The sequence below is a fragment of the Seriola aureovittata genome, chromosome 8 (genome assembly GCF_021018895.1).
Source record: "Seriola aureovittata isolate HTS-2021-v1 ecotype China chromosome 8, ASM2101889v1, whole genome shotgun sequence".
NCBI classification, from domain to species: Eukaryota; Metazoa; Chordata; class Actinopteri; order Carangiformes; family Carangidae; genus Seriola; species Seriola aureovittata.
Window position 1 is genome coordinate 12,439,459 of NC_079371.1, and position 25,932 is coordinate 12,465,390.

Consider the following 25,932-nt stretch of genomic DNA (forward strand, 5'->3'; position numbering starts at 1 on the left):
TCCGGCAGTAATTTTTTTTCTTGCAAAAGTTGCCGTCTGTTATGTCGCAAACTGTTTAAGATGTTGCTTAACCCACGTTAGTCATGTTAGTCTTGACTCAAATTAAAGTCAAACTTAAAGGTCACCCCTGTGCTTCCCACAAAATAAAAGCCCTTTCAAAATTAAATGAGCAGCATCAACATTAGTATAATTGCAGGCTTCTTTCCAAGACACATAAGAAATGTAACACCCATTACAAAATGATTGCCCACATTAAAGTTTATAACCAAATATTTTTTAATAGACATACTTTATATTTTTAGTAAGCACAATCACACCATTTTTTAAATTATGGGAGTCATTACTGTATTTACTTATATTCATCCAGCTCTATTAAAGTAACCCTCCAGTGTGTAGGTTTAAAGACCTTTACTTAGGTTCTGATTGTTTATCTGTCCTGTGTTTCTGGGTGGTGGTAGAGATGGCAGCTGTCAATACAAGGGATGTTGTTAAAAGTCACACTGACAACCCCCTAAATGGACCAACTGTGCCCCCCTGGCTGGTCCCTTATTCCAATGGCCACACACAGACACCCCAAACACTGGCAGAGCTGTCAATTCATGACACACGTAGTCTGCTGATCACATTTTATATCTAAAACACTAATACCACTGCATACTGGGTGCATACTGCTGACAAATCTTCCATCTTCACTTTTGCGATTTATCTCTCCCTCTCTTTGTCTGTGTCTAATCTCCATCCAACACTCACAAGATCAGTAAACCTCTGATCTCTGGAATATAACTTCCATATAACACAGTAGATAAAATGATAACATAAAACAAAATGACATTTTGATGTAAATACGTTAATTTTATTTACAAACCAAATTTACAGACAATGTATGGAAACTAGGGGAGTAAATGGGGAGCAATAATGGAGCTCGAGAAGAAAAATTCATCAGCAAACAAAGAAAGCACAAACCAAAAGGCTAAGATAACGGCTTCAGCGGGGGGAAAACAAACCAGAGGAGGAGTTGGGAGAAGAGAGCGGTGAGCTGCAACGAAACACACTTCAGTCATGATACATTTTGAAGATACAGCTTTTGATGACACCCATGTATCTGTCCCACACAACCTGGTGTCTGAGGGGCAGAAAACAGAGAGAGAAAGAGAGTACACTGTAAATAAATGGAGCAAAGAGGTACTGTAAGTCTCGTGACAAACTGTAATTGTGAAATCTGGGTGAAGAGAGTAAATGTGGCAATCTTTGTCCACTCGGTGTAATGGGGAGGGTGGGGGGTCAACGTTTCTTTTTATGAATATCTCTTTGTTAAGCATGTAGTGGTGCAGGCCTGTGTAAACCCTTAACTACATTCCTGAGTGTTTGCATGAGAAACAAGGTAACTACAGTTTAAGAAATCAGGGCTAGATAGGGTGACACCCACTGGTAGAACGTCAATATTAGAGGATTTTAACATACCAACTTTATGCTTGAGCAGTGTTTAATGACTGCCAAAATGCATACCCTTATTCGGTTATTGGTAAGTTCTCCAAAGCTCTCTACAAAATCATGACTGTATTTTCAGCTTTGGTCGCCCCCTCGGGAATTGATTACCCTGGCAGGGTTGGTGCCATGCTCTGCCTGATAGATTTTACAGAATAAAAGCACATTAACTCACTTGAATGTGTCAAGTATGTGTGCAGAGTTGGTGTAGTGAGTGAGGTAGAGTCTCATGTCCGCAGCTGTCCATCGGTCTGAACGGCACGGCTCAATAAACTGGAGGAGAAAAGGAGGGGAGGAGACGTTACATCACACCGTCTCAAAAGCAGACTTTAAAGTTGGCACAGGCCTAAGAAAAATCTGGGCCGGATGGTCTGTCTTTGCTTACAACACTTGAGAAAAAAGAGACTGCATTTTGATAAAGCACAAACCTTCTCCACAAGATCAATGAAGAAATCTCTGACATCTTTTGTGTTAGTTAACTTTGCAGCAATGTTGACAAGGCCTCTGGAAAGATTCTACAAAAAGAAAAAAAAGAAAAAGAGATTAAAATTCAAAAACAATCATCTCTTTCATTGCAGAGGTGACGAACTGATTATATTTAGGATATGATGAAGGTGTAATGTTTCTCACCTTGAAATTAGCCTCCATCTCATTAAAAGCTTTAGTCTTTCCTCTGAGAGCTGTACAGACCAGACTGAACAGAGTGAACAGAAACAGTGGAGTTAGAAATAAAAAAGAGACTGTGGATAAAAACATGTTAGAAAAATGGCACATTTTTTGTAGTCAGCAAAAAAGTGTAGATCTTTTTGTGTGTTTATGTTACCTTTTGTGTTGATCCAGCAGATCTTTGTCCGTGATTAAAATCTTCAGCTCCTTCAACTCTTGTAAAAACTCTTTATCAAGATCAACATCCATGTCTTCCACCATGTTATCTACAAAGAAAACTCAGAAAGTCAGACACTGTCAAATCAACTTAAAGGATGTTTTTTTTTTTTGTGACTATTATGAGTAGATACTCTTTTTCTTACAATTATTCAATTACGTCATTACTCAGACTCTGCCTAATCTGGTTTCTCTTTCTCACTTTCTTCATTGGTAACTTACAAATTTAAAATTCACCCTTATTTTAATGAGGACCAGCAAAACCTGCAGGACCTCTGGTGGTCAGTGGGCCTCACTGACAGAGGCACTCCTCTAAAAAATGTTCCTTATTTGTAATACTTAACCAGCATATACAGCGTACCTCTTGTTCTCAAGTGCTATATTTACCTGAAGCCCTTTTTAAATTCTTTCGTAAAGGTTCAAAATGTCTTTTGTTCTTCTCGGATTTACCACTAATGTTTTATTGCTCTGCAACCCTCAAACTAAGACACATTGAAACAGCTCAATAAGATTAATGTGTTACATAACTGTTAAAAAATGGTATACGTGCGTCTCACATTGAATGTCAGCAAAATGGCCAAAGAAAACAGAAGAAATCACTCACCAATGGCCCCAACGGTCCAGTTGTTGATAAGCAGACCAGCACAGAAAGCAAAGTCCTGGAAAGTGAGATATTGTAGCTTTCTTTTCCCCGTCTCAAAGCGATTGTTGGCAAAGAAAACAATGGCGGCATAATCCCTGAAACAAGCAGAGCATTATAGGAGATAAAAAACAGGACAAGACAATTAAATAGCACTTAGTTGTTTTGGATATCCTGAATACCAGCCTTTTCATGTGATATTTTGTCAGAATTAGTAAACAATACAAAACCACAACAAAACATATCTAAAGCAATAACAATTTTTCGAAAAATTAACCTGAGTTTGGAAGGCTTGAACTCTGCTCCTCTCATTGATTACCTTGCAAGCTTGTCAGAGAGAAGAAAATGCTGACGTATGTTCTCCACCAGGGGTCCCTTCAGCTCTTCCACAACTTTAAAAACACGTTTGAAGTTGTCAAACTGAAATTAAACACATGACGCAGGAGATTTACTTAAATTACAACAACATGACTTGTATAAAACCAGCACAGTTCTTGTACTGCAGACATTCAGCTGCCCCATCACCCGACTGATAAACTGTGCAAAAGGCTTGAAACGTTGAAACCTGCTATTCACAGAAGAAACGCAGAGCAACCACAACAAAATTAATGTTTCAGAGGTGAAATGTATCAACACAGCAACAGACTCCTTATTTTAAAACTGATAATACATATGAACAGTCATTGTGGAGCACAGAATGTATTTACTTGTCGTCTGCAGCTTTTCAGTGTCACACTTGTCTTGGCACTGATATCATCTAAGTCTTTCTTGGTTCCTTTAGAGAGTTTCTTTCCCAGGACCTCACGGACAAATGCATCATCAAAAGCATAGTATCTAAACAAAGAAACACAGAGGCAAAAGGGGAAGTTTGTGACAATATATTCTCATCTACAATGTCAGCCAACAAGAACAAAGTAGTGTGTTTAATAACAATTATATACCATAATAGCATCTGCCTTGGGAAGAGAATAAGCTAGTTCAAGAAAGATGCTCATTCCAAAGAAAGAAAAGATAGAAATATACATAAATCCTTGATCCAAAGTTGTCAGCCAGACACCAGAAACACATCAGATAATTCAATGCAAATAAATGAGAACATCATTACTGCACCTCTCTATGAGGATGGCTTGTCGATGAGGTGGAATCTGAAACAGGAGCTGGTTGGCTAGTTTGGCTGGACTGTGCAGCAGACGCTCACACATCTGGAAAGTCCGGTACTGGTCCATGGTGTCACTCAGCAGGACATCTGCGCTGGCCTCAAATTCCTCCAGCACTCCACCCTCCATTCGTACTTTCACTGCATCATTCACTGGTGGAAAAAAAAAATCGAACAAGCACTGTTCAGAGATTATATGTAATAGCCTGAACTAACATAGCTACTGGTGTGGGGTGAATATACAGCAGGACTAACTGACTACTGCAACTTCATGATTCACACTGGTTGCTACTAGTGTGCAGGATGTGGAGGTAGATGCTGCAATAACTGAGCAGGTAATTATATGTTTCGTTTTTACCAATTTGTTTCCCAAATCTGATGCTTTAGTTAACTGTTGCTTAACATTTGGATTGTGATACTTACAGCTGCTTTTTTTTTAATACACAGATTGATATGTTGCTACCCCATACATCTATGGTGTGACCCATACCTGTGTGTCCGTCCAGCCAGAGCTGATAAACCTCCTCATCCATGATGGTGGTGTTTCCCACGAACACATCCAGCTCCACTGCCATCTGCGTGAGGACAACGAAGCAAGAGAGTCGCGAGGTGATTAACATGAAGTGTTTAGCTCAACAATCACCTGCCAAACACAGAAACCAGAGTGACATGGGGGACATTTTACCTTGTTTGGAGTGTTGTTCAAATAAGTTTTAAGCACCAAGCAAAATAAACCCGCAAAGTATATCGTTAGATTACATTAGCTGAATTTAAATTGACTATCCATGTTTTACTAATTAGCTAACTTCCTCCATTGAAACTTAGCCTCCTGTGCTAGCTGCGTCGCAAAGTTATCAGCGGAGACTAAACTGACAACCAGGCAACAAAACGGTCAGTTAAGAGCAATTTAACATGGAGGTATAGTCGGGAGATTGGCGCAGGTTTTAACGTTTGTATTCAAAGCACGAACATCTACTAAAGCTGTTTTCACTGTACTGCCGTGAGTCCGCAGTGTCAACAACAGCAGTCATCTAACATGAACTTCCGGTTTTGTGGCGTCACAGGAAATGCTCTACGTCTTTACGTGGTGGTGGAAAATAACTGAGTACATTTACTGAAGTACTGTGCTTGGGCTCCTAAATACAGTTTTGAGGAGATTGTACTTTACTTGAGCATTTCTATTTTCTGCTGCTTTATACTTCACTATTAGTCAGTGGCAAGTATTGTACTTTTTATTCCACTACAATTATTATTACTTAGCAGTACATAAAGTAATTATAAATCCTCACCTACCATCTGCAGCATAAACGTGATGACATCACTGTACACATTAATGCATCAATAATTATAATCCAATAGTATTTGGAAATGGGCAATTGAGCTTTATGAGTACTTTGATTTTTGGTACGTGTATACATTACAATGCCGATAATTTAAAACTTTATTAAAACGTTGGATGCAGATATTCAATTTATAACAGAATATTATTGCTACTTTTACTTTAGTAAAAAATCCGAGTACTTCTTCCACCACTGCTCTTACATCGTTGTTGCCTCTTATTCGCTACATTGTAACAACGAACGTTTGCGTTACAAAAATGTATCCGTGTGTAAGGCTGAGGCTTGTTCGTAGTTGCTATAGTTACAGTAGAGCCATTAAAGATGACGTCACCTGCATCGATTTTTGGGTAGCTACAGCCTGGCACAATTCCAAAATGAGTAGCGATTTTTAATTAAATCTACTCATAATATGTTTTTTAGGCTTATTTTATCCTTCAGGATTAAGGTCCTGATTGGATAAACTGAACATAACCTGTGAGGCCTAATAGTGACTTTTATGATTGAATTTACGGATGCAGACAATACCATTAATCTCTTATAAAGTACAGGACAGTGCTTTTTAGGTCTCAGTGAAACAAAATCTGATATTAATTAGGGTTAGTGTTTTGACAGCAGTTTGTATTATTACGGAAAGCATGATTTATAATATGATAGATCCCTTGTTTTAGGTTGTTCTCTAGTTATATTTGTTTGTTATTGATGTTAATTTTATGTTTAAGTTGTAGTTGATGGTGACAGAAAACTGGTAGCCTATACTAGTAAAACTAACAGACTCCATAATTGGGATCTATCACTTTGAGTAGATCCAAGTCTTATCTCTCAAACGCCCCATTCATTTGAAGTAAGAAAGTCATCAAATGACAATGGATAATCATGTCAGGACTCAAATTACAACAGCGCTTGTGGCCTCAGGCAGTAGCCTATTGTTGATTTCTGCCTTTTCATTTCTCTGCTCTTGGTTATTTTAAAATGTGTCAGATCAGAGATAGGACTCTGTGAGAGCACCGGGCCCCATCAGTGGATATGCGCTTTGCCTGCTGCCTGCGTGTACACAATCTGCTCTCTTTTCCTCTAGCGATTAATCTAAATAAATCCCTGTAAATCCCTCCCCTCACCCTCCCTTTCTGTGTTTCTGCATGTGTCCTTCAAAATCACAACATGGGGGAAAAACGACTCAGTCAACATGTCTTTTTGTCGGATCTCTCGGTGCACATCACCACTCATTTCTAACCTCACATGACACCCTGATTCCATCCCCGGCTCCCCCTTGCACGGTTAACACCCTATATTGTTATGGCCTCAGTGAAACAATGGAGGTGGGACAGAGGGCGGAAGGATGTGGCTGAATGCCTCAGCATAAACCCGTGGAAAAAAGCCTGCAGTCACACTTTCCGCCAGTGTTCTTTGAAAAGAAACGAATAGGCCTACAACCAGGAGTCACTCATGGTACAACTAGGCCTACATTATGCTGTATCTTTCTCTGTGGTGAACTCCAAAGGCATGTAGGACGTTGTTGTGTTTCTCGTGTTTTGAAAAGATCTGGGGTCTGGTTATCTGGTTATAGCCCATGTCTTTAGTTTTTTAGATCAGTCTTATCAACAGAAAATCCCACAGGAAGTGGCTTCACATAGGCATTTCCTACTGATTTCCTTTGTAAATTGTGCTTATCCGCGTTGTTTCGTTTTCAGAGTATCATAGAGGTAAAATAAATAAATAAATATGATTTTTAATCCAAATGGGGGCGCACAAGTTCTTAACTGGGCGATCGCATGGAACAGATCTTCATCCTCACATCTTGCTGTTTTTCATAATGTAACTGTGATGGCCAGAGTAAGTTCAGCGGGATCACAGAGCTGCTCGATTCTATTTTGCCATTCACGACCATGCCATAAGTATGGTGTGTCGAAAAGCCACTGGAAACCTCCGAGGAAACCACAAATATTTCTGATTACCATCTAACCGACGTGTCAAAATAGCGGTCATCGTAATAATTACAACTTCCGGAAGAATCACACAAAATAAAACCAACGTTGTTGAGGAACATGATCGGATTGAAACAAGAGTAACACGCCATCAATGTAAGTAAATGCTGCGATAAGTAAGAAATGTACTTCGTAGTTTAATTCGTTCCCAAATTTTATTTTGTAATATTTCCTCACTTATCTCATTAAAAGTTCACAAGTCGGTGCCTTTATTTTGAAGGTTGCAGAGATTGTTTTCCGTCAGTGCTTCAGCTTGACACGCAGCTCGCTGCTTAGCGGAGTCACAGCCGTGAAAGTGGTGGAGGCGGACATTGTTGTGGTAACAGTCCAGCTCCAGAGGATGAGCAAAGATGGTGCATTTATTATGAGCGGATAATGGGCGACACTGGATTGTGATTCATTTTTGTTTTTATACGGCAAGCGTAATTAATCGTTTGTAAAATAATATTAATAATAAGCCTCTGCACCGTACGGACACTTCGTCCAGCCATCGGGGAAGTGAGTTCATTCAGCCGAGGCGAGTGGAGCACAGCCTGATGAGACGATGCCAGCGCCGTAAAAATCACAACATCTGCGGGGTGTGCACCCGAGGCTGCTGGATTAAGCCTCCGTGGATCGACCGGGCCTTTATACAGACAGTACAGAAAAGCCCACGGGGCGACTGTTGCCTTCAAAATACTGCGAGAAGAGGTAAAATAAGGACAGTTGTATTCCTGGAGGCCTTTGGAGAACACAGCCTTCTGTTGAGAGGATGACAGATTGACATTAATTAGGGTTTGCGGTGCATTTTCACACACGACCTCATTAAGGCATTATCCACAGAGAACAGACATTGGCTTCAGCATAAGATCTGCTGTGGGACTGAAGTCGCAGGGCCTTGAAGAAAGCCATCTAAATAAAGATATCACATGTTTCTGCCTTGATTTGGCCTCCGGTGTTGTGGTGATTGCATACATGACATCTGGCAGACACTGAATAAAGATGAAGATGAGGATGTGACGACTCTGTGTTGGGCATTGAAGTATCGACACCTCGCCGTTTATAAAAAATATTCTCAGGTACCCTGTAGGTGTTACGTTTTAATAGAAAATGAGTAACGAAGGTGAAATAATAAATAGTAGAGAACTGTCAAAAATGTCTGACGAGGATTTGCTGGCGTGCTCCAAAGAGGAGCTGGTGAGCCGGCTGCGTAAAGAGGAATCAGAGAAAATATCAGCCCTCATCCAGCGAGGACGGCTGATAAAAGAGGTAAATAAACAACTACAGGGACACCTCCTCGAAATCAGGGAACTGAAAGTCATCAATCAGCGCCTGCAGGAGGAAAACGTGGAGCTGCGGGACCTGTGCTGCTTCCTGGACGACGACCGGCTCAAAGTGAAGAAGCTGGCCAGGGAATGGCAACTATTCGGTCACCACGCGGCCAAAGTGATGCGGGAGGATCTGGGCGGGTACTTGAAAAAGCTCGCCGACCTGGAGCGCATGCAGGACGGGCTGGTGAAGGAGAATTTGGACCTGAAGGAGCTGTGCCTGGTCCTGGAGGAGGAATGTGTCAGCAGGAGTGACTCCAGCCCCGGCGGGTCCACCGAGCTCAACCTGCCCTGCATGGTGGCCCGGGACCTGGGGGACGGAAGCTCCAGCACAGGCAGCGTGGGAAGTCCAGACCAACTTCACCTGGTGTGCTCACCTGATGACTGATGGCAGGTTTATGTCAACTGTCAGGGCTTCTCCGACCTGAATAAGGAAGCTGTAGACTACAGGGGTGATGTGATTGACAGAATGGAGACACAGAAACTTTGTCAGACCATACAAATTAAATTGGAGCAAAAGCATTAGGGCCTTCTGAATGCTGCAAAGATTTATGTGCCACTAGGTTTGGCTTGACAAAGACTCTTCACTGTAGACATTTTCAGGACTTTACAAAGACATTTAATAAATGTTTGCCAGATGATAATGTATCTAAATTTTACAGTGTTTTTCTAAAGACTCGTCTGTTTTTGGGAAATTCCTTTTTCATTGGTCTGTTGTTGAAAAAAAAAAATGGGACCAAAAAGTGGGTCACATATATAAATTTATCTCATGCACTGGACTAGCCTACACTGATAGAAGCCTTTTTTCTATTGCACTGGACAGCATTATCATGGATCTTTAAATCACAGATCTAAAGATTCATTTCAATCCAGTTTTGAGCCATATTTAGTCCACTGAATTCAAATAGCACTGAAATAGATGAGTTGTGATAAAAAAAAAAAAAGAGAAAAGAAAATATGAAATTATTTGATATTTGCTTTTGCTAGATGCCCAATAACGTGTAATATTTTATGCACTCTTCCTCAGGACAGGATTGGAGTGCCATATGTGCATGATGATTGTCACAATTTGTACAGGCCTGTGAACCAGTCTGATGTGAAGGCCCTTCAGGTTTACTGCGGGTGGGGCTGCTGTGCATAATGTAACGTGCTAGAGCCTGGGCAGAGCCAGCACACTTGTTAAGGTTTTGGATCGTGATACATGATAAATGTCCTTGGACCTCACTCAGAGCTGAACTGAATAAGTTCTGTCACTTTTTTAAATCCAACTGGAAACTCTTTATATCAAACTGGAAGGTCTACAAGTTTGAATGATTTCTATTCTATTCTATTCAAGCCAAGCTGTTTAAATTCACTTGTCGGACATTTTTCTTTATTACATTGTTGTTGATGGTGTTCAATTAGCATATCACAGAGTTTGTTTAAGTTGGACAATGGTCAGCTTTCTCTTCTGTAACTCATGCTTTGTATTTACCCAGTGACATTAGGGATCTTAACTTTCTTAACTTTGACCCTTCTTTATCTTGGTTTATCTGTATTAACTAGCATTACTAACCGATTTCAGTTTAAATCATAGATAATGCACATGGATTAGAAAAGATTTATTTTGTCGTTAGCTGTTTATTGGTGGGCTATGCTCGTAGTGCATTGAAGAGCTTTAAATACAGTGGCTATGACACTTTTTTGTTGTCCTGACCTTTCTTTGTGTGTTTGACTTTGCAGAAACAAGCATTTGCATTTACATGACACAGAATGAAGGATTGATTTCTGTACTTGTTGTTTTGACCTTCACGTCTGAACCAGCTGTGCCTGATTGATGCTCCCTCTCTGTCATACAGTCTGACTTTATGGATGTTCATCAGTTTTATTTTTGGATCTGTATTTGCACAGTCTGGAGAGCTGGAGAGGGCAGTAATGCTTTCACCCACAGACGTCCTTTGACAGCAGAATCATACAGTGAGTTTTTTCTCCCTCGTGCTCTCTAGCTCTCAATGTGACTCTTTTTCCATCTCTATATCTCTCTCTAACCCCATTTTCACAGAGTGATCCAATGCCCTCTGAGCCATGTATGTATTAGCAAGAGATTCGCTTCATTTTTGGGAAATGGAGTAACAGAGAACACAGTGTTCACAGTTGAGGGGCATAGAGCGGTCATTAGTGTGTCAGTATTTTATTTTTCAAAAATAGGTTATTATTTTCTCAATTAATCATTTAATCCATAAAATGTCACAAAATAATGAAATATGCCCATTATAATTTCTAAGAGTCAAAGGTAAAGTGTTCAAATTGCTTTTTTTTTTTTTTTTTTTTTTTTTTTTTATGACCAAAGGTCCAAAACTCAAAGATATTCAATTTACATGGATACAAAACACAGAATAGCAGCAAATCCTCAGTTTGGAAAAGCAGCAACCAGAGAATATTTTGCTTGATTAAATGCATGAAACAATTAATCAACTATGAAAACCAATCAGTTGATCGCCTCCGTGTTTCATGCCTAGAGTATTTATATTCCAGTTTGGGTTAATCTGTTGTCTCAGCATTCAGTTTACAAAAATCTTTTTTGCACACTTTAAATGATCCGTTCTCAACAGAATCTGATGAATCTGTTGTTTTTAAGTTGTTTACTCATCCTCTTTTTTCTTTCTTTTTTTTTTACGAATAATATTACATCATTACAATTTCCACACATTTTTGAACATTTGTTCTTTATTATCTGTGAAGTAGTACAGCTTTGACAAAAGTTAAAAGTAAGGCACTGCCCACCATAACAGTTCAATTGCCACAGAAAATTAAAACATTATCAAAAATATATTACACTCTTAAAAAATAAATATGTGATCATGTAATCTATATCAACTCCTATGGCCCAGCCTTAGTGGTCAATGATTTGCATAGACTATATTAGAATTCTTAAGATTCATATAGAAAAAAAACCAATAAGTTCTCTATATGCCTTGGTGAGGACATTTATAAAGTGTTACATAACATGACATAAAAATGTAACAAGTCATTAAATGCAACATAATGTAAAGTATAATTATTATAAATATTATTTTTATCTATCATTAGATGGTGTTATCAGTTATTTGTAAAAGGCTTTTGTTGAGAATATATTGTGCATGCAATTCTTCACCTCAAACATACCCATTCTACCTCATAGCTTTTAAAATATAAAGTCTATATTTATATCAAATCTAAAAAGAGTGTAACATTCATATCCTGATAATGCCACTAATTTGTGTGTTATCTATTAATAAAAAGAATACATTTTCTAAAGATATTAAATGAAGCAGATGCACATAGTTCATTTTGAAATGGTTATTACAATCATCGTTTTCATTTAGGTCAGGTTTCCCAGAGATCCTTTTTGTCACACACACACAGACATGGACTACGTTGAAATGAACATTAGTGTTTTGCCAGGATCACAGGGCCGTCAGTCACAATGTGAGGATAGTCGGGGAGTGCAGGGAGTGATCTGATTGGTCACCACTGCTGCTGCTGCGGCGATGAGCTATCCCACAGGGCTGTGGGGCATGAGACTGTTGGACATTTCCCTGATGTGATGTAGCATGGGACGTGATGGAGGCGCTGGTGTCTAAAGAGGCAGAGGGATAAGTGAAAACCATACCGGCTGTGAATGCCATTAGCGAGGGAGTGGATGTGAGAATCGGGGTGTGGAGCGACTCTGATTCAGTGGCAACAGCAGAGGCCGATGATGTCACAGGCTTGGTGGGGAGAGTTATCTTTGGTTTGGGTTTCTCCATCTTTGTTGGAAGTTTGGTTGAGGTTCCAGGTCTGCTGGAGTCCTCTTGCTCCATTTTGACGCCTCCCAAAGAGGAAATTGATGGATTTGGGTCAGAATCTGAATCGGAATCCTCTATTTTACAGATGGGACGGTGAGCTTCCAGGACAAGCTCAAGCTTGTCTCTCTCCTTTTGCAATTCAGCTATTTCCTTCTGTAAACGGGATTTTTCATCCTCCAGCTGGTCAGTCTCCTACACCAGGGGGGAAGCAGAAAGAGACAGACACATAAATTCTCTCATGCCTGACTGAAACCACTACATTGTCTTTCAAGCATTAATGTTATGACATTTCCTATAATGTTCACTCACATTTTGCAGTGAGTCTGTGAGCTCCCGTCGGCGATTGCGACATTTTGCTGCAGCCAATTTATTCCGCTCCCTTCTTACTCTGCGTCTTTCCATCTCTTCATGGGATAACTGATGGGAAAAAGTGGAAAAAAATATTGAAATACATAAAATAGGTTATCCTGACTGAATGAAATGAAAGTCAAACTCAAAGCTTTGGGCAAACATGAAATTTCCAAATATACAGGGAGGCTTGGAGACTCCACCATAGGCAACGTGACACAGGAGAAATACTACCACCATGTGTGTGCTCTGAGTCATCACAGTCGTGGCGGTTGAAAGATTTTGAAATGTCTGAGCTTTTGTGCCTTTGTAACACCCTAACTCTGACCTCATCCAGCGCACTACTGAATAATTACCGTTCATCCCATATTTCCCGCCCTTTCAGGAGGATGAGTCACACTCAGACCCCAGCGGTGACTCGGGTGTGAGTCAGAGAAAGTGACTTGCCCCTATGAGTCACATGACAGTCCACTTCCTGTACCATGAAATTACATCTCTAAGAACAAAACTGGGGCAGGGATATGTGCCATTGTGGGACTGATAAAACCAAAAAAGGATCCTACAGAGGCAACATAAATGATAAAGGTTCTTGGATTAAAGTTGTGTTGGATTGGGTCATTTTAATGTGTATCCTATCTTGCTTTGACATCTAACATCGCTCTACTAGTAAAAAGCAGATCATTGCAAACAGTGTGTCACAGGTGATAATTTTACTGAGTCAACATCGAGTAAAAGTAAACACAGAAAAGAACACAAACAGAGTGCATTTGCCTCTGGAGCTGACATTTTTCTTTTTTACTTAGAAAAATTAAAAAAAATTAAGTAATATTAAGTAATGTTTCAAAATAATCTTCACATTCCTAAATGGATTCATCTGATGTGCAAGTCTAATGGAAATTAAACAGTTGTGTCACTGGGTAACAGGATATTACACACCAGTTACACAGAAATGACTGTGACACTCTCCACACCTCACTATCTGCATCCCCTCTGGGGAAACTATGAATCCCAAGAGGCCTCCTTTTATTTTCTGTCATTGACAACTGTCATTGTTCAAACAGTAGAAATACAACAAATCAACAGTCACCAGTGTCTCTTTAAAATATGTTTTCAGCACCATGATTCTATTATTTAAGTATTACTCTCTTACATGTTCATCGTTTCTGCGCCTTGTTGAAGCTGTAGTATTTGCAGCTGCTCTTATGACCCCTGGTCTGAGAAGATGGGACTGGGAAGGTGGTGGACCCATCGCCCGGGCCCCTGAGAGGGTTGGGTAAGGAGGTACTGGTGATCTTGAAGGGCCCGGTGAATGCATAAGGGAGGGTTGGACCAGCCACTGGAGGTCCTGGCTGGATGTGATGGCATTGAGGCTTGGTACAAACTGGCTGCTGCCTGCTATGGCAAATTTCTATAAAACACAGATTTCAAAAAAGGGAGGGGTAAAGTTAGTGGACAAGGTAAAAATACTGTAACAGAAGGCTTGACTTCAAAATGTCATCAGTAACAAAACACATTGTGTCAGAGGTATAAATAAAAGTTTATCAAAGTGAAAGATGACTGATGTATAAGTTAATGTTTAAGTTAAACACTATAATGATATATATAATACAAAAGAAATACACAAAGTGAATAGTGTAGCAGTATTACATGTTTACTACATCATTCACAACTTTTAAACAAGTGTTACAGTTTAATTCATATTCTATTACACTGATTTGACTCTTGACTGTCAGGGATAGCCTGTAGTCTCGTTCAATGAAGGTACTCCTACCTGCTCCTGTTGTGTAGTTGTGGTGCTGGTGTGTGATCCGGTGTTTGACCCAGAGCTGCTGCCTGAGTAGGCCGGGTTGCCTCGTCCTTGATTCCCAAAGTTTCGATACATCCTTTCTTTTCAAATGAAGAGAAAATTTGTCCCAGCTGTGGCTATAAAGTCCTCTAGCCTCACGAAGTTACTTTCGGGTTGAGACTCGTGTGTCAATTCAAACTTGGGGTAAGCCCACCTTATTGCGGTAAGTCGGTAGAGTCCAAACTGGTCCGTCTTGAAGGGGGGATAAGGAAGAAAATACCGCTTCGCCTTTTTTTCAAATCGCACTAAAACGTCCGAAACTGACTTTCAGTACATTCTCTAGTCTTTAGTCACACACGTAGAATCCGGAGTCTGGGAATGATTGTGAGGTTGTAAACTCTTAAAGCGAGACTGTATGTTTACCACGCCCCTCTGTCATTACGGGAAATAGTGTTGCCTGGAATCTCGCACGAATCTTACCACGTGCCGTGACGTCGTTGACCATATTTGGCGAGAGTTTCCTCCTGAGCTCGGGATTCCTCAGACAGCTTCATCTCATGAGCTGATACCAATAGTTCTGCTCCGTGTTTTCTGGTTTCTTTTCTTTTGTGGGAACACTATTACTACTACTACTACTACTACTACTACTACTTCCTGCTCCAGTGGAAGCACTGTTACTTATATAATATTGTGTTTAAAAAATCTACTTGAGCAAAAAAAAAGAAAAAGAAAGGTATAGTTATTTATATTGCACTCTACTGTTATTTTTGTATTTGCTGTAGTTTTAAGAGATAAGCAAACTATTGGATGTGATCATTACCATTTGCTAGCTAAGAAGACGGGAATCATACAAGAGTAGTTTTAAAAATCTGACTTTTTTCCATTTTAATGCTTATGGAGAGTTAACAACATAAACTGTGGTATACCACTTAGTATAGCCATGTATCAAACTTGGCTTTACATTAACTTAATGTAAATGTACATTTACTTATAATGTTAATCAATACAATAGTTTTAAGTAAACTTAAAATGTATACTTTTCATGTTCATATTGATGTCAGATCTTATCTTGAAATAATGAAAGTATTTGTATTCAGTAATGGATGTTATTTTAACTGAAGTTTAAAGTATACTACTCTACTAACAACTTAAATTAACATGAAATTATGGACTTTAAAGTGTTTTCCAAAAATTACAAATACTTTTACATAACAAGAGGAATTTCCACCACTTCTTTCATCATATAAGCCTACAGTAACTGTCAGGAACAGCAGGGAGACAAAAAAAAAGGGCTACTCTGATAGCTTTCTCTTATATCTTCAATATGAATCAATTTCAAGGTTACTACAGTTATGAAGTAGATTATAAAGTGCAGGGAAGTTGGGTGCTTGTGCCTAATTGTGTTGAGGTTTTTGGCAGCCACTCTCACTTTACAAACCACATCAATGTGCAAGCATGCCTGTGGAGATGAGTCAATCAATTGACAAAGCTGTTCGTTCATTTCACCATCCGTTTCAACGACTGTTTTCTACTTGCAAGCACAATATAGCACCTAGTAAAGATTCAAAAAATGCATGCTGTAGATTCGGTAAGCTTAGTCTGTCACAACAGCTGCTGACCTTGCAGTCCCTGAGGACAGAGTTCCCGGCAAAGGCTGGTTTCTCCTAGCTGCTGACTGTTGCACCAGTCTCTCATGTTACTGCTAATACCACTCCTGGGAATAAGGATTGTCATTAAAAAAAAAAAATCCCTAAATTAATTGAAAAGAAAGTTACTAGTTCACTCAGAAAAGTCTCCTTCTGGGAGTTAAATGACAAGAATACTGCAGATTAATGATCACATCTATATAGGAACTGAGACATTGTTGTTCACTCGTAACCTTTTGAATGAGAATAGAGACAGTGAAGGGAATCAGAAGCTGCCAGGAGCATGTCATTTTACAAGGCCTATACCTGCTGCTCATTGACCCATTTAACTGCTGAGTCTCATATTTCAGATTTCAACAATATTGCACCCTGTAATAATGAAAGAACACATGCAGGATAGTTTTTATTTCAGAGTGGTCAGTGGTATCACGTGAAGGGAATATGGGTTAAAGTTGATTGCCAGATGACTAAAGCTTCAGGAATGCAATGATGAGATACTTGCTATGTCTGTGATCGTGACATGTCACAACATGTTGGCCACCATTTTTTTTGTCTGATTACACCTATACGCACCCACCTGTTGTTTCATTTCTCTTTTATATGACGAGGAAAAGTCTGCTCAATACATACTCGCACTTTGCTGAATAAAAATTATTTTGTCTTTATCTATAGCCACATCTGAGGGTGTAGGTAAGTTATGTTTTTCTCTTTTACTCCACATTTTCCCTCCAAAAGCTTTTGGATGCATTTTGTAGGGGGATGAAAGAAGTTTAGATTCCATTACAATTTACTCACCCAAAAAATCTCCACATGTATTCATATAACTCATCCACACCCACACACTCATCCCACCCACACATGCTTATAACAACATCCTCATGCTACACTTGAATTTTACTTGGTTTAGTGGGTGTTGCAGTACATGCCTTGTTTGTTCATGTTTAAGAACAACAGGTAGATTATTTTACTATGACTGTACAGTGTAGTTTTAAACATCACTGTACAGAGACTGCACTGATTGTCTCAGTCATGGTTTACACTGTATATGTCATGTCTATTATGCTAAATTAACAGTGTGTACAAGTAATAAAATTGAATGATATTAAATGCTACTATAATCCAAATACAGTGTTTTAATAATATAATGAAATATAATATAATGTAATACAATATAATATAATATAATATAATATAATATAATATAATATAATATAATATAATATAATATAATATAATATAATATAATATAATATAATATAATGTTTTAGCAGTAAAATGTACTGAGGTACTGATCCTGAAGCACTCTTACAACAGAGGTAGGAAAAGTACAGAGCCTTAAACTTATCAATCAATATGAATAAGTCCTGAATTCAAATAGTAAAGTAAAACCGTTTTTGAAGTATTAGCAACCAAATGTTCTCAAGTACTGAACCCATATTGTCCCTGATGGCAGTTCCATCAGTGTATGACTGTGTGAATGTATGTGATGTATGAATGTGTGAGTGAATGGGTGAATGTGGCAAGTATTGTAAAGCGTTATGAGTGGTCAGTAAGACTAGAAAAGCATCATATGAGTGCAGGTGCATTTAAGTAGTAAAAGTTAAAGTAGCAGCATTGCAGCTACTCCAGATGGAGCTATATTTAACTGTATTATATAGGCTACAATTTAGTAGTTTAAAATTTTATGAACCCACCATATATTGTTATATTTAAAGTTTTAATCTACAAAGTGTGTAGTAACCATTCAACCACATGGGACACACAGAGAGGAGTAAAAAGTATAATAATTCCCTAAAATGTAGTGAAATATAAATTTGCTCAAAATGAAAATGCTCAAAGTACGAGTATAAAGTAAATGACTTTTTCCCTTGAAGTGTTATATTTCTGATCTATCTAATTGTGGGTGTTTTATGTTGTACAGACTGTAAAACACTCTGAGGCAAACTTGTGATTTGTGACTATATGTTAGATAAAACTGATTGACTTGATACATTAATCTGTAATGAGTAGCCTATAACAATGTCATAGGTGGTCTAGCAATGCAAAAGTAAGGCTGGATTACAAACCGGGCAAAGCAGATGTCAGAAAAATGTAGAATCACAAGTAGTCATTATGCAGCATGGCCAGCCTGTCATTGTTATGTATTATACAATTGTATCATCATTATTGCTGTATTAACATCTGAGCTGAATTTTAAAGTCATAGCAGTTTGAGGTGAGGCCAGTTCTACCTTTTTATATAGCTAGGCCTACTATCAAGTGATTTTATCAGTAAAAAATTATTTTATTTTACAAGCTCATCATTTGTGTGTAAAATTTGAATCTGCAAAGTAACAGTGGCTACTAAAATTGTTAAACAAATAAAGTGATTTAAAGATTGCAATATTTTCCTCTGTTGTGAAGTTTAAGTAAGCTATAAACTAGCTTAAGTAAAGTATAAGTGACCTAAAAAGTGTAGTACTTGAGTTAATGTACATTTATGTAATTTTCCCCACACCACTGAGGATCAATTGTAGCTAAGTCGTGTTTTATGAGTTTACTGTGTGTTGCATGTAATATTATATCCTGCACAACAGCAATTATTTACTTGAGTAGAAGAGCTGAGTTCTTGTTCCACTACTGTTGTCCAGAAATGTATAGTTTGTGGCTCCTTAATGTTGAAATGTAACCTACCAGGCTGTCTCCACAAAACACAAAAGTCAGACATGACAGGTAACACATGGCAGTGCTAGTATTAGCTCTTACTGTGTGTATTGGTGTAACTGTGTACTCTCTGAAGTACTTACATGTTTTCTGCCACGCAGGCACAGCGAAGTCAGCCAACCGCTGTGGATGGGTGGGATCAGCACTAACATTCTGATAGCCACGTAGCTAGCTACCAACGTTAGCTGTGTAGGTAAGTGCTCTCACTCTCGGTATTTTCTTCATAATTGTAATATTATTCCTCAGACAAGCTGTGTGAGCATTTACTAGGATACGGATTAAAGCAATTATATCGCCTCTCCTGATACGCAGATTATCAAATGAATATATGATGTTATTAATTTAGCTTATCCGGCTAGGTAGCTAGCATTAACCGACAGCAACAGTGGTTCCATTAAATAAGTTTATACGAAGGTTAGCTGGGTAGCTAGCATAAAGTGTTGTGAGCTAGACTGTTATTGGTATCAAGTCAGTGTTAGCTTCGTTTAGTTAGCTGACCAAGACAAACAGAGCGTTCAATAAATTGAAATGTTGCTAACGTGTCATTGTTTTTATTTTAAGCTGACGTCAGCAACGTTACAATGGACTTGCAACACCATGGGTACCGAGCAAGTAAGTGTAAAGATGAATCACCATCACTTACCATTTTTGAAAAGTTTTGCAAAATATCCACCCATAGTAGCTACTTCCTATTTTCTTACAAACTCCACTGGTGATGTCACCTGGCTGGTGATGTGCCCTAAAAGATGACCGTTTATTAGGCACAACTAAAACTAAATCTGATGAAGTATAATACAGCAGTGCTAAGGTAAATCCTACCTCCATAAGAGTTAGAATGTGTGCCCCCACTGATACACAGTACTGTGCAAACGGTTTAGGCACTTAAAGTAAACAGCAACATAAAGTTAAAGTAAGATGCAGTAAAGAGAAAAGAACCTAAATCAAATCAATATTTAGTGTGATCACACTTTGCCTCTAAAACAGAATCAATTTTTCAAGGTAGGTTTTGCAGGTAGGTTGTTCCAAGCATCTTAGAGAACTTGCCACAGTTCTTCTGTCAGTGTTTTCTGTCTGTTCATGTGATCCCAGACTGAGTCCATGATGTTGAGATCGGCGCTCTGTGAGGGCCAGACCAATCTGTTGCAGGACGTGTTGTTCCTCTTGTCACTGAAGTTAGTTCTTTATGACTCTTGCTTTATGTTTGGGGTTGTTGTCCTGCTACAGAATGAATCTGGGACCATCGAGACACTTCCTTGATGCTTTTGCATGATGGATGAGAATTGAAAAGATTAAAGTGCCTAAAACTTTTGTATGGCACTGTACTGTACTGTACATGCAATACTATTCAACAGCAGCACAAAACGAAATCCTCAAAATGTCCATGAATACTTTTCTACAGCATTTTGGCCAAAAAAATATTTCTTTGTGAAGGTAAGATCTAATGCAGAGTTGCATTATTTACTTTTTACACTACATTCGGTTTAGCTAAGGTTACCTAACAAACTGAGTGTAAACTTTGGATGACTTAAAGGGTCAATCATATAGTAATTGAACAATCGACATGGGCACATTTTTGGAGTAACTGTAGTGAAATGAAATAGTCATCCTCCATTTTCTCTATTGTGTCCATCTTTTCCATAGCTAAACAGAGAGCTCGTGCAACTCCCCCCACTGCTGATTCTGTCCTGTTTGAAGACACCAGCTCTGCAGCACCAGCAATGAACAGTCAGGGATACTACAATCCTGGGTACAATATGGGAGGACCATCAAATGACATACAAGGAGGTGGTGCTGGAGTGAACAACCTGTTTACTGACCCAATGGCCAATGCTGCAGTGATGTACGGTTCCTCCTTAGCCAACCAAGGAAAGGATATGGTAAACAAAGAGGTGAGGAAAAGTGGGATATTCATAGGGTTCCTCTCAATATGATATACAGTGCTGTATGTATTTGAATGGGGTTGGGGGTGTTAATCCATGAACCTATAAATAAGGTCAAGGCCAATATTGAGTAATTGACACCAATTTACACAAAATATGCCTTGGCTGATTCAAATTACAAGTCACCAATTGTAATTACAAGTTTAAATATACCCTAAACGCATTCTGAACAATTTTCACATGGTTTTGAAATTTCTCTGAAGCCTTATAACCTCTTTCTTATTTGATAAGATATTAGGTCCAAACATCTGAAATATGCCAATTTGCTTTACAGCAGTGAAATTTTTTTTTTTATCCATGCAAGTGGTTATTTTTGTGCCATTGTATATAATTTTTGTCTGATAAACTGACTCGCTTTCACAAGTACATAATTTGAGGTTTTTCAACACAAAGAAACGCACAGATGTGTTCTTTAAATGACACAGTCCTTTCCAGGAGCAGACTGATACTTTGTGCAGTTCAGCTCCTCTCTAATGATCCTTTTCACAGTTCAAATTTTTACATCTTATATGTGTCATTTTTAATGGACAGTTTTTCAGACAAGCAGACCTTCTGATCTGCTTTCTTCACCCAGTAATAAGGAGATAATCATTTAAATAAATGCATCACTCATTGATGGCAGATAAATGGTACTGATGTTGTTTAGCTGGTTTGGTAACTTTGTTACGCAGGTGGTTCAAAATACATGTATTGTGCGTCAAGGGTGACGCACAATCCTGGGGGCAGCCACAGCCTTCTTTAAAAATGACGATGACTCAACTGTATTTATTAACTTTGGCAGATTGTTGATCCTCATTCATGAAATTAATGTTTGCACTTGCTCTCCCTTTCAGATCAGCAGATTCATGTCTGTGAACAAGCTGAAATACTTCTTTGCCGTCGACACCAGATATGTACTGAAGAAACTTATGATCCTTATGTTCCCTTATACACATCAGGTAATCAAAAACCATTTATTCTGTCAGACTTTGTGCCAACGTCAACGTACAGGACAACACAAAACATTTAATAGTTAAAGTCTGCATGATACGTTTCTCTGGTATCATATTCTTAACCACTTATCACATTTAAACTGTGCAAACAAGATAATCAGCCACTTTATCACTAATCCAACTTTATTTATGAACATCATAAAGCTGTGATTGCCATTGAGGATATAAACACACACTGAGCTCAGTTAATTCCCACACACTCTAACTTATTCTGATTGTAAATTAAGTCATTCTGTGCTCTGATACTGTACAAACCACACAGAGTGCAAACTCTCCTTACAAGAACAGGATCACATAGATTTTACTGTTTGACCCTAAATACTATTTGCTACTACATAGTATTTACAACTGTTACAGTGTGGTTGTAATGTTAATTTAGTACTTCATGGCTTGGGTTTATTTAAAGCAGTAAGTCTGGTGATATTCTATATTTATACTGTTGTCAACGAAGCCTATGAAATGAAAAAAACCAGCAATGAATTGATCCTGATAACAAATATCGTCTGTGTAGCCAAAGCCTGATATACCATATTCCTTTGTGCCATGGACCTTATCCTCCTCATCCATGTGCCATGCTGCTGCAGTGGGTGACGTGTTCCTTCGAAACCATCAACATGGCCACAGTAGATGTGGTAGTTTGAGTCGATCCCACATACACAATCCTGCTGCTGATCCACAGCTGAAATTAGTCCCAAACAAGCAATGTACTCTAGTTTTAGTAACAATTGCTAAAAACTGATTTGGGAAATTATTCCAAATTATTCCAAATGTATATCTGCATATATACATTTATGACCCGTTTTTACATCTTCAGTTGTAACAAAGGGGCTTGGATCTGAGTACCACAGGGAGTATTGAGAGTCAGACTAATACATTGTTGGTTTTGTCTTTTTTAATGGAATTTCATGACTAACAAAAATATAGAATATTGCTAAACTCATCCTCTGAAGGGGAGGACGTTCTTACAAACACATGACATAGAATAATCCGATCTTAATATCTTATATCATGGCCTTTCCTTTTAAATTACATTAACTCCAGACTTTAGTATCTTTGAAATGTCCAAGATGCAATGAAGACGATACAGATTTGTTTTGTGTGCTGTGGAACTGTGAAAGATTCTAGATCTTCTAAACATCAATACATCAACAGCTCAGTAACATACTTAAAAAGAGACATTAAGATGACATCAAGTGTGGCTTTTTTTTGCAGGATTTTTGATGTGTTGTCCCGCAGTGGTTGAGATCTATTGCAGTGTAAAATGGTCTTTCTTGCTATGTCATCCACAGTAAACTGTTAAACAAAAAAGGCATACTAATGACAGCACTTGTTGTAATCGTAAAATGTTATTTTGCTGTAATGTAATATTGATCATCTATTTACTCTATTCTTGCTTATGCAAGAATGGATCAGCTGCCACTGTGGTTTGCCTTAATTTATTATCAAGCTTTTGTTTTAATTGCCTTTTTATATAGTTTCTCACATTATTCTCTTTGTTATGGATTGCAGGCCAAAATAAGTTCAATGTAGCTTTCACATTGTGATTGATTGAAGTTGTTCCATCTTGTAGACCCTTAAGGTGGGGGAAAAAAGGGACAGAGCATCATTTGCATGCAACTGTTAGACTCTGTTGGCTGATTCATACTCTGTTTGTGTGTACTTGGTAGGACTGGGAGGTTCGTTACCATCGGGACACTCCACTGACTCCAAGACAGGATGTGAATGCACCTGATCTTTACATACCAAGTAAGTTTTCTATACAAAAATCAATAGCAAAGTATTTTGAGATTCCTGTATAATGTATGAACTCTCCTTTTGTCTTTTTTGTCTTTTAGCAATGGCTTTCATTACCTACATTTTACTTGCTGGAATGGCCCTGGGTATTCAGAAAAGGTGAGTAATTCCTCCTCATCTAATTTATTTTATGTCTCACGATAAATATCTTTGTATTAAATAAGTTAAATAAGGATTGTGTGTTGTCCTTGTGTGAAGGTTCAGTCCTGAGGTTCTTGGACTGTGTGCCAGCACTGCCCTTGTGTGGGTCATCATTGAGGTGTTGGTGATGCTGTTGAGTTTGTACCTGTTGACTGTTCACAGCGACCTCTCAACCTTTGATCTCATTGCCTACAGTGGATACAAATATGTTGGGTAAATAGACCTTTGATGCAAATATTTTGAAATTCATTCATTCATTTATTCATTCATTCATTTATTCATTCATTATTGACAAAGCAAATGAGTTTGATGATTAGTTTCCTCATTCTGTATTGTAACTGAAGAAATCAAATACTAAATAAACAATTTAGACAACTTGATTACGATTCAGCTCGGTGCTTGAAATGTAGTTTTGTAAATAAGGATATTTTAAAATGTAGTTTGGTCCATGTCAACATTGTGAATGTTTTTCTTTATGTCTTTTCCTCCAGGATGATCTTCACAGTGTTGTGTGGCTTATTGTTTGGCAGTGATGGGTATTTTGTGGCCCTTGCCTGGTCTTCTTGCGCCCTTATGTTCTTCATTGTGAGTATTTTGAGTCCTTATTGACATCATCAGCCACATTTATAAACTTATGTATTAATTAAACACAAAAAACCAAATCCACTGATTAATTGCTGCTCAATCTGACACAGTAAATGTGAGTATTACACTACTATGAACTGGACATTTATGAGCTTTAAATAGTCAAAATATTCAACATACTATCTCTTTTATTATTTAACTCCACACAAGCATATTTCTATGCACAACAACTGGGGGAAATTATTAATATGAAGTCTTGCTTTTAAGGTGATGGTGCCAGGCGATGAGCATAGACTCTCAGAAATTACTGGTCCTGACCAAGAAATAGTTTGCCACAAAAACCTTTGTAAAACCACAACATGTTATTTAAACTATTTAGTTTTTGCACATTAGACATGAGAGTGGTATCAGTCTTCTCATCTAACTCTTGACAAGAAAGAGAATAAGCATATTTCCCCAAATCTTGAATGTTTCTTTCAATGAAGTCAACTCTGTCTGTATTTATGTTAGTCTGAATTGCAAATTTAAAGATGTTACTATCTCCTCAGGTTCGATCTCTAAAAATGAAGATCCTTACCTCTCTCTCCTCGGACTCCATGGGAACTGGTTCAAGTGCCAAACCTCAACTGCGCCTTTATATCACTGTGGCCACTGCAGTCTTTCAGCCAATCATTATATACTGGTTAACCTCTCACTTGGTCAGGTGACCTTGAGGCATTTACTAACCTGAAGTCCATGTGTGTTGGACCCAAAAAATGTGGTTGTTGAGTGTTTGTACAACTACCTTTATACGCTCTTTTGTCAGTAAACTCAAAACGTGTAGACAGTGTTGAGCTGCAGCGAGTGTACAGCTTGTCAGATGGACATGTTCATTATGTAGTTGTTTCATTGATATAACAAGAAAGTGTGACACAGTGTCTCAATGGAAGACTTGTTTTCTGTTGTGTATGGTAACACTGACAAATGCTTATTTTTGGCCACCTAACTTTGACCACAAGGGCTTTAATTGACATTTCTTTATCCTAACTTGGATTCAGTTTCATTCAGTTTTAATTTTATATAATGTCACTGGACATGCTTTCCAGTATTACACCTCACAGCCAGACTACACACCACACAGACACACAGACACAAATGATCCTAATACCGTTTTTTTCTGGTATGTTAAAGTTGCTGCATTTCCTCTCTCCTCTTGTTAATCCTGGATTTTATTTATCTACATTTCACAAAGCATGACAATGTTTGGATTTTTGTAGAAAAAAATAAATTTATTTAGCTTTGTGTATTCAATTTGACCAGTTTCTGATACTTTATTGTTTTCAGTACCAAAAAGCTACATCTATACGCATCGTAATCCTGCATGAGTCTTATCTGACTTATTTACTTCTGAAGAATATTTG

The 25,932-nt window shown here is 38.3% G+C and overlaps 4 protein-coding genes across 5 annotated transcripts; 2 read left to right on the forward strand and 2 right to left on the reverse strand.

Annotated features, from left to right (window-relative positions):
• Nucleotides 1-874: 874 nt before the first annotated feature.
• On the reverse strand, nt 875-5,219 carry fibpa (fibroblast growth factor (acidic) intracellular binding protein a). The gene is made up of 11 exons (XM_056383256.1): nt 4,849-5,219; nt 4,654-4,738; nt 4,118-4,316; nt 3,715-3,841; nt 3,327-3,427; nt 2,972-3,105; nt 2,309-2,417; nt 2,116-2,179; nt 1,914-2,000; nt 1,661-1,758; nt 875-1,123 (listed from the first exon to the last, which is right to left on the reverse strand). Exons 2-11 carry the CDS (start codon nt 4,736-4,738, stop codon nt 1,054-1,056), a joined length of 1,074 nt encoding a protein of 357 aa, XP_056239231.1. The 5' UTR covers nt 4,849-5,219; the 3' UTR covers nt 875-1,053.
• Nucleotides 5,220-7,739: 2,520 nt separating this feature from the next.
• On the forward strand, nt 7,740-10,473 carry ccdc85b (coiled-coil domain containing 85B). Its single transcript, XM_056383329.1, has one exon. The coding sequence runs from the start codon at nt 8,575-8,577 to the stop codon at nt 9,178-9,180; it is 606 nt and encodes a 201-aa protein (XP_056239304.1). The 5' UTR covers nt 7,740-8,574; the 3' UTR covers nt 9,181-10,473.
• Nucleotides 10,474-11,476: 1,003 nt separating this feature from the next.
• fosl1a (FOS like 1, AP-1 transcription factor subunit a) lies at nt 11,477-15,119 on the reverse strand. Its single transcript, XM_056383328.1, has 4 exons — nt 14,718-15,119; nt 14,097-14,354; nt 12,908-13,015; nt 11,477-12,790 (listed from the first exon to the last, which is right to left on the reverse strand). Exons 1-4 carry the CDS (start codon nt 14,826-14,828, stop codon nt 12,233-12,235), a joined length of 1,035 nt encoding a protein of 344 aa, XP_056239303.1. The 5' UTR covers nt 14,829-15,119; the 3' UTR covers nt 11,477-12,232.
• A 4,062-nt stretch (nt 15,120-19,181) lies between these two features.
• Nucleotides 19,182-25,822, forward strand: yif1a (Yip1 interacting factor homolog A (S. cerevisiae)). Of its 2 annotated transcripts, XM_056383298.1 has the most exons (9): nt 19,182-19,273; nt 19,642-19,692; nt 20,722-20,969; nt 21,854-21,958; nt 23,680-23,758; nt 23,848-23,905; nt 24,005-24,160; nt 24,439-24,532; nt 25,081-25,822. In XM_056383298.1, exons 2-9 carry the CDS (start codon nt 19,662-19,664, stop codon nt 25,237-25,239), a joined length of 930 nt encoding a protein of 309 aa, XP_056239273.1. In that variant the 5' UTR covers nt 19,182-19,273; nt 19,642-19,661; the 3' UTR covers nt 25,240-25,822. The 2 variants fall into 2 exon arrangements, with proteins under 2 accessions (XP_056239273.1, XP_056239274.1); XM_056383299.1 differs by lacking the exons at nt 19,182-19,273; nt 19,642-19,692 and adding an exon at nt 20,170-20,252.
• Nucleotides 25,823-25,932: the final 110 nt, after the last annotated feature.

What these genes read in the sequence shown, in the direction of transcription:
- fibpa (XM_056383256.1), bottom strand. Translation starts at nt 4,738, where the DNA reads ATGGCAGTGGAGCTGGATGTGTTCGTGGGAAACACCACCATCATGGAT. An exon ending in CTCTCTGACAAGCTTGCAAG is followed by an intron (nt 3,106 to 3,326) that starts GTAATCAATGAG and finishes TGCTTGTTTCAG; the next exon opens with GGATTATGCCGCCATTGTTT. An exon ending in TCATTGATCTTGTGGAGAAG is followed by an intron (nt 1,759 to 1,913) that starts GTTTGTGCTTTA and finishes TTTCTCCTCCAG; the next exon opens with TTTATTGAGCCGTGCCGTTC.
- ccdc85b (XM_056383329.1), top strand. Translation starts at nt 8,575, where the DNA reads ATGAGTAACGAAGGTGAAATAATAAATAGTAGAGAACTGTCAAAAATG.
- fosl1a (XM_056383328.1), bottom strand. Translation starts at nt 14,828, where the DNA reads ATGTATCGAAACTTTGGGAATCAAGGACGAGGCAACCCGGCCTACTCA. An exon ending in CAACTACACAACAGGAGCAG is followed by an intron (nt 14,355 to 14,717) that starts GTAGGAGTACCT and finishes TGTGTTTTATAG; the next exon opens with AAATTTGCCATAGCAGGCAG. An exon ending in GGCGCAGAAACGATGAACAT is followed by an intron (nt 13,016 to 14,096) that starts GTAAGAGAGTAA and finishes TTTTCCCATCAG; the next exon opens with TTATCCCATGAAGAGATGGA.
- yif1a (XM_056383298.1), top strand. Translation starts at nt 19,662, where the DNA reads ATGGACTTGCAACACCATGGGTACCGAGCAA. An exon ending in AGGATATGGTAAACAAAGAG is followed by an intron (nt 20,970 to 21,853) that starts GTGAGGAAAAGT and finishes TCTCCCTTTCAG; the next exon opens with ATCAGCAGATTCATGTCTGT. An exon ending in ACCTGATCTTTACATACCAA is followed by an intron (nt 23,759 to 23,847) that starts GTAAGTTTTCTA and finishes TTTGTCTTTTAG; the next exon opens with CAATGGCTTTCATTACCTAC.